The sequence below is a fragment of the Xenopus laevis genome, chromosome 3S, assembly GCF_017654675.1.
Source record: "Xenopus laevis strain J_2021 chromosome 3S, Xenopus_laevis_v10.1, whole genome shotgun sequence".
NCBI lineage: Eukaryota > Metazoa > Chordata > Amphibia > Anura > Pipidae > Xenopus > Xenopus laevis.
Genome location: NC_054376.1, coordinates 92,097,547 through 92,109,652, shown reverse-complemented (window position 1 = coordinate 92,109,652; position 12,106 = coordinate 92,097,547). Strand labels below are relative to the sequence as shown.

At 35.6% G+C, this 12,106-nt stretch overlaps 1 protein-coding gene across 1 annotated transcript; it reads right to left on the bottom strand.

The window, feature by feature from the left end:
• Window positions 1-2,517: 2,517 nt before the first annotated feature.
• On the bottom strand, window positions 2,518-11,522 carry lum.S (lumican S homeolog). Its single transcript, XM_018256024.2, has 3 exons — window positions 11,344-11,522; window positions 6,422-7,348; window positions 2,518-4,177 (listed from the first exon to the last, which is right to left on the bottom strand). Exons 2-3 carry the CDS (start codon window positions 7,326-7,328, stop codon window positions 4,023-4,025), a joined length of 1,062 nt encoding a protein of 353 aa, XP_018111513.1. The 5' UTR covers window positions 7,329-7,348; window positions 11,344-11,522; the 3' UTR covers window positions 2,518-4,022.
• Window positions 11,523-12,106: the final 584 nt, after the last annotated feature.

Genomic DNA, 12,106 nt, shown 5'->3' with positions numbered 1-12,106 from the left:
AGTAAAGCCAGTTTGCCCTAGAGGGACCTAAACCTCTAGTGTTTAATTTGGGGAGCAGAGTCTACGTGAATGAGGCTAGTGAGTGGCAGGAATATAATTGTTATAGTACTTTCTAGGAGAGTAAGACAGTGAGGGAAGAGTGAAAGAGCAGCTGTGTGCTCCATCAAGGCTTGTAGCAGGGAGTAGCTTCCCAGGCAAGATTGCCTTCAGTGAAGAGACCACAGTAGATAGGATGTAAGGCTTTATGTACTCCTCCCTGATCACTCCACTGGGTGAGATGCAGACCACATGTGAGGTATTTCTGCCTGGAGGGAAGTTGTACTGCCTTGACTACATCCTCAGGGAATGAACCTGCATCTACTGTACCTCTGATATACTGTCTGAGCTTTGTGCCTATATATTCTGCAAAAGCCTCTGTTTGAACTTACCTCTAGGTTGAATTTATCACAGTTGCCTAAAAATATTAAGGCGGAAGGGGTTTTTTGAGAAGCTGAATGCATTGTGTAAAGTGCAAAAAAGACTGCCTCTGCAGTGCATTCTGCTGTGTTCAAATTACAGCTGGTGTCTGTGCTCCGTTTTGGCTACCCCAATGAATACAGCTAATTGAGCTGCTGCACCCCTTATCACTATAGCAATTAGACCCCAGGGTAAGATATATAATATATATACAGTAACTGATTTTAATTTTATTCAGTGACATGTTGTAAAAGTGGAGGAACTGCAAATTTTGTATAGTTGTATAAGGGGGAATGTAATTAAAAATTTAAAGTGTTTTTGCAAATGTTTAGTGTTGCTCACAATGTAAAATTGCTATGGTCTCTGTGAATGTTTTTTGGTTAACTAAACATGCTACATTCCCCCAATACGACTGATTTCTTAACTAAGGGCTTTTGGGCTTAATGAAGTTGTTTGCACAAGGATAGGAAACTGGCTACAGGATGGGGTACAGAGGGTGGCTGTTAATGGTACATTCTCTACTTGGAGTAAGGTTCTTAGTGGGGTCCCTCAGGGATCTGTATTGGGTCCACTTTTATTTAACTTGTTCATTACTGACATAGGGGAGGTTATTGTAAGTAATGTATCAGTGTTTGCAGATGACACAAAACTATCCAGCCCAATTAATTCCATCCAGGATGTGGCATCCTTGCAATAGGATTTTGACAAACTGGCAATATGGGCAGCTACTCTAAGTGGCAGATGAGATTCAATGTTGATAAATGTAAAGTCATGCACCTGGGAGGTAAGAATATCCAAGACACTTATACCCTAAATGGGACTGCACTAGGCAAATCCATTATGGAAAAGGACCTTGGAATTCTTGTAGATGATAAACATGGCTGTAGCAAGCAGCAGCATCAAGGGCAAATAAGGTCTTGAGCTGTATTAAAAGGGACATAGATTCACAGAAGGAGGGGGTTATTCTTTCACTGTACAGAGCACTGGTAAGGCCCCATCTAGAATATGCCATTCAGTTTTGGTCTCCATCACTCAAACAGGACATAATTGAATTAGAGAAAGTCAATTGGAGTGGCTTCAAACAGAGTTTTATTTGCCTTCCTCTGGATCAACTAGCAGTTAGGCCGGTTATATACAGACTTAAGGCTGAGCTTGATGGATATCTGTCTTTTTTCAACCTAATTTACTATGTTATCATATTACATACACATATATATATTTGAATATTTTAAAAGTTCAATAGCTTTGTTATTTTAAGCTCAGCAGGATGAAGTAAATGTACATGATCCTTTCAGAAAAATTATAATTGATCTTGGTTTTTGTCCTTAGAGTCAAGTGCTCTGATCCTAAGAGTATGCCTTTAATCCCTGTCATAAAGCAACAGTGACAAGTTCCTGGAAGTGTACTTCTCAGTGTATCCACAGAAAATGTCTGTACTTTCAGAATTAAAAGAGAAGGAACCCCCCTAGGCGCAAAACTCCCTCCCCCCTCCCCTGTGTTGCCCACCCTCCCTAATACCCCCTGGCCTACCTGTCCCCCCCGGGCAAATGCCCCTAACTTGTTACTTACCACCTCTTTTTGGTGCATGTGCAGTAGGAGCATTTACCAGTATGGATCTACTGCGCATGCGCCGAAAGTCACAAAGTTTGCCTTTCGGCGCATGCGCAGTAGATCCGTACCGGTAAATGCTCCTACTGCGCATGCGCCAAAAAACGCCGGTCAAAGCAGGAAGAAGATCGCTCGGGAAAAGATTGGGCCTGTGAACTCCATGGACAGGACCTGCGCAGAGGGGTGAGTAACAAGTTAGGGGCATTTGCCCGGGGGGACAGGTAGGCCATGGGGGAGGGAGTTTTGCACCTAGGGGGTTTGCTTCTCCTTTAAGTAGAAGTAATTACATTTCTTTTTACATGGTGCTAAATACAGTATTCTAAATATTGCATTCTCACATTGTACACTTTTTTAACTTAACAACAGCATTCTTCAGCAAATGCATCCATCCATATGACTTTTATCAAAGAAATACTCTATGAAAAAATGTAATTATGCTAATAAAAGGAACTCTCAAATATAATGGATATTTATTTTTTTTCTGCTTTCTATGGCATGCAATATACTAAAGAGAAATACATGCAATGAACAAAAATAATAAAAATGTTCAAGAACAGTGTTTTTGCAACAGTACCAGAAATATTTAAATGAAATCAATTTTAATTTTTTTTTATTACTTTCCCAACTTCTTTATTTAAATAGATGGATTATTATACATAATCTGAAAATATAACATTTTTTTAACAAACCTGTCTTACTAAGTATATAAATGTGTAAAGAGGCTACTAGTGAAATCAAGAGCTGATGTGACTGAATTTTATTTCTGTAAACGTTATGGTTCAAGATTGCAAAATTATAACTTCTACAATTGTCAAAGTACAAAACTAATATTCAAATATTGCTGAAATTGCTGAAAATGTGTAGCTCAATTCACTGTACAAATCATGACCTGCATTTTATTGCAAAGCAAACAGACCATGTGATCATTAAATCCATGTTCTGTTAGTAACAACATCTGTTAGTTTACAAATATTCCTTTGCCTTACCAAGGCTGCTTCTTTCAGGATTTTAGTACAGGCGATGTTTGCTTATGTTTGGCAGTTCTTAGTAATCAATCAGATGTTTGCTTTCATTATTTAAACAACAGTGGACCACAAATATAAATGTCCAACTGGTTTTAAATCAAAAGTAATAACAATAGAATGGATTTGTCCATTGGATAACTGCAAAATGCCCTGAGAAGAACCAAATCATGAAAAAGAAGATGTGTGCCTATGTTATACTCTCTCGGTGTGATTTTACATTTTACATTAATCTACTAAGAAATAATTACTCTTGTAGGAGTCTAAAGGTAGCTGTTATTCTACTTAGGTCATTTGTACTAAAGTAGCCATATAAAACTATTAATTTGCACAGAAATATTTTGGGTTCACAGCATACTGTTAAGAGGCTGAATCTTTCCTTTTTCATTTCTTGCAGCTACTCTTGTAAATATTTGCAGCGCTCATAAAATATTTAACGGGATATTGTCTTTCAAATATCATACTCTTGTAATCCCCAGGTGGATTATTGATGGTGCAGACCCCTGAACCTCAAAGTTTTACTTGAGTAGGACATTTGGGAAAACAGGACAATACCAGGTGATGCAACAACTTTTTCCTAACCCTCCAGAGTAAGTTAGGCATGGAAATCCAACATATCCAACATTTCCAACATGGCATCCCAAGGATATTGAGCTCTGGGGATGCTGTAAGTATGATTTTTGAAATACTTTCATTCTCCCCTTAATATTTAGCAACTACTAAGTAAGTTATATCAGAATAATCTGTGAGTAGTTGATTTGTATGCATAGATCAGGATGCATCAAAAAGCATGTATGTTTTGTAGGACTGTATCACGATCTAAAATTAATGATGTAATTTGCTTGTATGTACAATTTTTTATTTGAACGTGTTTCTGGAAACCGAAAGAAAGATTAAAGAAGTAACTTGGATAACCAACTTGGATTATCAAGCATTTTAACCTAGGTCTATTTCACTGGCCACGCGGAGACAGCTGTACATGTCCTGTGGTAGGTCAATTCTGCTGATATTGTTTCCATCTAAACGAAGGTGTCTGATTTTGGAGTATTCCAATGGTCCAATAACTTTACAAAAGCTGTTCAGGGTGAATTCTGAAAAATGAAACAATATATAACATTATTTTAAAAAGTGCTATTATAACATTCTTTGTAAAATTAAATTGCTCCAATTTTCTGCTTCTTCTTTTTCTTAGCAAATATTTAAAATGATGTTAACTGACAGTTATATTTGAAAATTTAAAACCAGTTGCTAAATCACACTATACTAATTTGTTACTAAACTAAAGCCCTCCTGTGAGTGAAAAAGTGCCCCCAAATACCATTATTGTAGGACACGTAGAACACAGTACTCTTTCTATCAGAACCTATCCATTCACATAATTAAGCAAAGTTCAGGAGGAAGAATTATCATACTATTACAGGATTGGAGAGACTTGGGGTATATTTATCAAAAAGTTAGAGATCGCCACAATCCACTAGAGTGAAATTCCGCCACTCTCCATTCATTTCCATGGGATTTTGAAAGGCGTATTTGTCAAAGGATAAACTTTCACTTTCACCCATTGATAAATATTTTTTTAAAAATCTCATAGAAATGAATGGAGAGTGGCGGAATTTCACTGTGGTGATCTCTACCTACATTTTTTGATAAATATACCCCTTAGACTACTTGTGTTGCTCCATAAATATATAGACATGTGCCTTGTAAGACACAAATATTTTAGAGACGGTAGTGATGACTGTGTTAATGTTAATGAAAAATGTAACCTGGTATGGAGGATGATCAGGCTTGTGTTCTTAATTCCTGCAGCCTGAGCTGTAATCTGTTCTTGTAGAAAACTGACTACTTTATAAAGGTGATGTACTAGAGAGGCTACTATTCTCTAGTAATACAGCTAAACCCAATTACATGATTATGCCCTGTACCTTATGTTAAGCATTTTCCTGCCAGGACTTTGTTTAGTTTATGCTCTAGGAACTTACTCAGAATTGGAGCAAAGTTTACCATAATTTTCCCTTAGTTCTAAACAAATTCTCACGATCCATCTAATTGAAATTAATCTACAATATGTATCCACAATCATACAGATTAATATATGATTCTGTGTTCAGCTAAAAGTTGCTGCTGTTTCTAACAAATAATGTCTGTGCTCCATTACTCACTGTGTGTGTGGTTTGTTGAAGAATCGGAAAAATAATTAAACTTGGATTTCAGTTTGTTTAGTGATAAAAAAGAGAAATTCGAAAAGTATTGGCAACTACAAATAGAAGATTAGCAGACATTTTCATCAGAATAGGAACAGTGTTTATCAAGAACAAATGCAATCACACAAATGCTGGTCTGCATACATAGTTACGCAACTTTGTATATATATTTAAGTATAGTAACCTTATACTTGTTCAAACCGCAAATCAGTAGTTTGGTCAAGATTTATGATAAAACTTCCTTTATGCTCCCTTACAAGCCATCAGTGATGCTGAGTTGAAAAGACTGGAACGTTATGAAGCATGCAAACAGTAATTGAACTAGAAGTAGAGAGAGATAGTAGCTGCAGTTGGTGCATATGGATTGCCAGTTTTTGGTGGTCAGTATCAGTGACGACTTACCGTTTGCCATACCCTGGTTTTTTCCTTACAGGTTGTCTTCCCCCTGAACAATCTAGCCTTAGATAGGGAGCACACTGATTTATTAGGAGATTACACTTTGCATTAAAGCTATATAGACAATAGGAGAGTGATCCCCAACTAGTACCTAGTGAGCAACATGCTGCTCTTCAACCCCTTGGATATTGCTCTCTGTGACCTTAAAGCAATAACTAAATTTTGAATTGCCGTCTCATGGGCAAGTTTTGGTTGCATAAAAAAGGTGTATTGCCAAACAGAGTTTCCTTGAGACCACTAGTCCACATAGGGGCTACCAAATAGCCAATAACAGCCATTATACTTCTTGTGTTGCTCCATAAATATATAGACATGTGCCTTGTAAGACACAAATATTTTAGAGAAGGTAGTGATGACTGTGTTAATGCATTCCAAAAATGTGCTTTACAGACTGCCTACACTCTCATCTAGTGATGGCAAATCTGACCCATTTCGATTCACCTAAAATCTGCGAAACAGCGAAAATTCATCGAAATGCATTGTCTATGGATGACAAAATTTTTTTGAAGTGCAACATATTCTATGGGTGTCATATTCGCTTGCTCAACCCCACTGATCTAATTTCTGCACTGATTAAGTAATGCTCTGGTTAATTTAAAAACAAAAAAGTAATTCACTGCTTATTAATGAGAGTTTGGGACATTTATAGGTATTGTATATGAAAATTCAACTCACTTTGAATTTTATTTACTTGCATGTAGAGGTTTTCCAGACCTTCATTCACAGCTGGAATGCTCCCAAGTTCATTGAATGAAAGATCCAACTCAACAAGACTTGAGATATTGAAAGCATTACCAGGTACACCTGCATCTTTCAATTTGTTGTGGGACAGGCGAAGATACTGCAGAGATTTGAAACCTTGGAAATACTCATCTGGGATATTAGCAATTTTATTGTTGTCAAAATATAAAGTAGTTATGCTTGGAGGAAGTCCCTTGGGTAGCTTTGTCAGTTCATTAAAACTAAGGTCAAGATATGAAAGCTGTTTCACTCCTTTGAATGCCCCTGAAATAGAATCTTCTTTTAGAGCATTGTGCTGCAGATGTATGTGAGTTAAATTCTCTAGACCTTCCAAAATGTTAGGAGTAATCTTTGAGATTTTATTGTTGGTTACATGAAGATCATCCATAGTTTTTGGCAGTGGCCCTACCAGTTCAGTTAGGTTGTTAAAGCTGATATATAATTTTACTAGATGTTTTAGACTGGAAAAAGCATTTTTCTTTATTTTTGCATTGGTCAACTGGTTGTGGTCTAGAATAAGCCATTTCAATTCAGTAACATTCTTAAAAGCATCCTCTTCTATAGCCTCAATCAAGTTGCTTTGCAGGTATAAGTATTGTATTCCAGCAGGAATCATTGGGATTGTCTTTAATTTGCGGTTGTCACAATACATTGCAGAGGGATAGTTAAAAGGACAGGTGCATTCTGGAGCACAGTTTGCAGTAGATGGTCCCAAAGATAAACTTGAGACATAGTAATCTCCCTCTGGGGCAGCATATCCTCCATCATAACCATAGTCATAAAATGTGCATAAAATGCCACTAATTAGCACTGCAAAGAATGGAATAAAATGAAGATGCATCTCTGTGGTTACTACTGTGCCTGGATAACAGAAAACAAACAAAAGACTCACATGAAATATAATAATAGATAAATACTGTAGGTATGCAATTCTTTAGAAAGTTAGGATAAAACCAACAGGCATTTGTATTGCATTTCACTTTTTTATTTAAGTTATATTTATATATGTGTCATTTTAAAGCTTCTGCAGTTTACCCTTTACATAGTTCTGTTGTATAGTTAAAGGGATTGTTCACCTTTGACTTATCATTTAGTAGGATGTAGAGAATGATATTCTGAGACAATTTGCATTCGGTTTTCATTTTTTATTATTTGTGGTTTTTGAGTTATTTAGCTTTTTATTCAGTCGTTTACAGTTTGCAGTTTAAGCAATCTAGTGGTTAGGGTCCAATCTAACCTAGCAACCATCCATTTCTTTAAATAAGAGACTAAAATATAAACAGGACACAACCTGAACAGAAAGATAAGTAATAAAAAGTAGCAATAAAAATAAATGTGTAGCCTTACAGAGAATGTGTTTTTAGATGGGGTTAGTGACCACCATTTGAAAGCTGGAAAGAGTCAGAAGAAAAAGGCAAATAATGGAAAAAAAACTATAAAAAAATACAGACCATTTGAAAAGCTGCTTTGAAATAGCCGTTCTATAACATACTAAGTTAATTTAAAGGTGAACAGCACCTTTAATATGAGTTGAAAAAATAGAAAAGGTACATCAACTTTAACCCCTCAAAATGACCCCCAGTGCATTTATATGAACATATAGGCATGTCAATTTACATATACTACTTAAGATCACAATATTAGATATTATGCTTGTCCAAGAGGTCATCTAAGCCACTCTTGAAAGCATTAATAGAATCAGCCATCACATCAACACCAGACAGGGCATTCCACAACCTTGCTTCCCTCACTGTAAAGAACCACCTATGCTGCATCAAATTAAGGTTTTGTTTCTCAGTTGTTTCATCCCTCAAGTTCATGCTTTTTGTTCTTTATAGTTTAGGTTGTACTGTAGACCCCCTTACAAACCATATCCTCAATAAAGCATCTACTGTATATACCATGGTGGTGTTGAGTGGTAGGCAGTAGGATCATTATACAAGGGCATCTGCAGTGGAGCAATCTATTAAGACAAACATTACTGTATATTTTAGACCCCCTTTTCTACATCTAGACAAGTTTTATATTTCAAAAACAAGAATAGAGGAGGTTAGCAAGTGTAAAAAATGTATGCAATCTGCATTTACTGCACTTTACGATTTGCCCTGACAAATTGCTGCAGGTCTCTGCACTCCAATCAGAACAAAAAAGACCTCCATGAATATAGCACTGCCTGCATTATGCATTGCTTTATTCATTAGGGGAAGAGAGAGAATACATCAATTACAATTATCATACATGAGTTAATCTTCTAGTGCAGTGTTGTGGTAAATAATAATTGCCATTTGTGCAGGTGAAAATATTCCTCTTGCCCACTTTAAGGCAAAAGGGAGATTTAACCATTTCAAGATACAGATCATATAATGTAAGATATACATCTCCTTCCAGACTCATCAGTGACAAATAGACACAGCCACAAGTTCAACAATGGGTATTTTAAACTGAACATTCTGGTTGTTTCAGTGTTTTTCAATAATTTTATATATTTTGCATATTAAGTAGCAATTTGCTAACATTATAAACTGTTAACTGTTAACTTGCATGACAACATTATAATATTTTTTAAGCACAGTTTATAATAGATGTTCTATTATTCATGTTAAATACATGTAAATGTGTATTCTTTAACATCTGTAGATACTATAATGATTCTTCATAAGAAATAAATATAAATTAGTCTGTGAGTCATTTCATCTCTTCTCTCAAGATTTATTTTGTATGCAAACTGTAGCATCTATTACACATGCATGTTTAAAGATTTTAACATTAAGGGGCACATTTACAAAGCTCGAGTGAAGGATTCGAATTAAAAAAACTTCGAATTTCGAAGTGTTTTTTTGGCTACTTCGACCATCGAATGGGCTACTTCGACCTTTGACTATTACTTTGACTTCGAATCGAACGATTCGAACTAAAAATCGTTCGACTATTCGACCATTCGATAATCGAAGTACTGTCTCTTTAAGAAAAACTTCGACCCCCTACTTCGGCAGCTAAAAGCTACCGAAGTCAATGTTAGCCTATGGGGAAGGTCCCCATAGGCTTGCCAGCGTTTTTTTGATCGAAGGATATTCCTTCGATCGTTGGATTAAAATCCTTCGAATCGTTCGATTCGAAGGATTTAATCGTTCAATCGAACGAATAATCCTTCGATTGTTCGATCATAGGATTAGCGCTAAATCGTTCGACTTCGAAGTCGAACGATTTTAGTTCCTAGCCGAATATCGAGGGTTAATTAACCCTCGATATTCGACCCTTAGTAAATCTGCCCCTTAATTTATTTCTTGAAATATGGCCAATATACTATAGAATATTGGTTGATTCTATAACCAGGACAACAGCTATAGGAAATATGTTGAGTGAATTCATTATATGATTTGTCTTTAGTATATTATTATAATGATTTGATTTGCTTTCCTACATGCAAGTGTGCACTCAATTACTAATTTGCATCTGTACGTAAATATGCAACATCGGTATTATTAGCAGGACTGACTTTGGTTTTACATATAGTTAAGGTTTGTGCAACCTAATATGCGGTGATGAAAATTGTTCCTGAACAGGTAAAACTGTAAATGTACAAACAGTGCTGAGCCAGGTAAGGTCTGGAAGGTGCCATCTTTTGTGGGTGGGGAGTAAGTAAAAATTGGTGACATGCAGTAATGCATTGCCATTCTACAGTTGTTAACTAAACAACACCCTGTGAGGACCATAGCTGAACAACATTTCTTACTCACAGGGGCGTTAACTGTGGAAAATGTAAACCCATTGTTCACCAAATCCCTAAACTATGCCTAACGTTTTACACCAAACATTGCACAGAGTTAATAATGCTGAACCTCTTTTAACAGCTTGTGATTTGAAATTTCACTTCAGTAGAAAGAAAAAATTTATTCTATACAATTCATATATGGTACATATATTTATTTTTATATATATATATATATATATATATATATATATATATATATATATATATATATATTTTTTTTTTTTTTTCACATTCACAACAGAAAGTTAATAGCCTTTGTTGTACAGACTACAATCCTCCTCAAATGGCAGACAGCATATTATATATTTATTTCAAATATTTTGATTGTTACATATTTAGATTGTTGTTAACAATTAGATGATTTTAAGCAGAATGTGTGTAACTTTATTTTTATATAATATCAGCAACATTTTTTGGTGTGTGTGTGCATGTGTTGGGGTCGAGGTTCAACGTGCAAAACAATTACATTTATGCCTTGGCTGACAGAAATATCTTTATTTTCCCCTAACGGTGCACTAACATTGTTCAATTCATTTTTATTAGGGACATTGCATGTAAGTATCACAGCCTGTCTGAATAGTTTCTGTATTAAAATATATTAGAAGTTGCTGAATTTTTACAACCCATCCACGTACTTATTTTACTGAAAATATTCTGCAGTAAAAGAAATTTAAGCCATAGCAGTTAAGTTTGGATTGCAGCCATTCATTCATCTTTAAAGAAAAGCTCTGCTCCTCAGCGACAACCAAAACAAAGATTTCTGTTCAGTTAAAATACACTTTAGAATCGCAAAACAACAGTAATAAACTGTCCAAATATCGTGAGTGCATGTTTATATAAAGAACATTATTATAGGTTTTGGGAAATAAATTGAAGACACATTTGGGAAACAGTGATGAAACATAGGACCACTAAAACATTATCACATTTCATTTTGAAATTGTTAAAACCATAATAATAAAATAGCAGAAAAGCAATTATTCTGTTAATTGGTGATACTTTCAAAGCTGGTACAAAGTACTTACATATATACTCAACCCAAACTCAATAATATAATGAAACACAAATCTGTAATATTACTTACCTTTGATGCTGTCCTGTTTAATTCCCTCCTCAGATTAAGAGACTGATTCAAGTGCTGTAAACAGTGTCAGGAAGGAACTGCCTGCCAGAATCACTGTAATACAGAACAGAAAAAAGAAAGGAGCAGGAAAAAAACCTAGTCCCACTGCTCTTATGTCATCATAGTGAGTTTGTGGTGTGGCCTGCGAAGCTCTGAGTAAATGCAGGTGGAAGAATGGGGAAGCACAGCCCATCTGCTATTACTTTGCAGGAAAGAAATCTGCATAGTAAGAGAGAACGTTAAAGTATATTAAAGTATCTGCTTACACTATTTTAGAATAAAAACTAGGAATTTTATAGAGGATTTAAGAAAAGGATTTCTTCCAAAGATTTTGTAGGGAAAATATATACAAAAAGGCAGATATATTCAGTGGGTCTTTAGTATCCACATACACATATATATTAAACCATATAGAGAGAGACAAAAAGAGAACACAAGAGGGAGAGAGAGAGAAAAAAAAATTGACACAACACACATATAGTATATATATGTATACTGTGTGTATATTATATATATCCTAATGCTGACTCACTGCATGTGGTGCACATTGTAATGCATCAGATACACCAAGTCGGTAAATATAAAAGGCAGGTTGTTGTCAGAACAGAAGTATCCCACAGTGCTTGGATCTTGCCAAAAAAAAAAAGGCATTCTGTGCATAGTGCTACTGCCAGAAATAAGCCCAAATCATCAACAAAAGGGACAAACCTTATACAGAATGGGT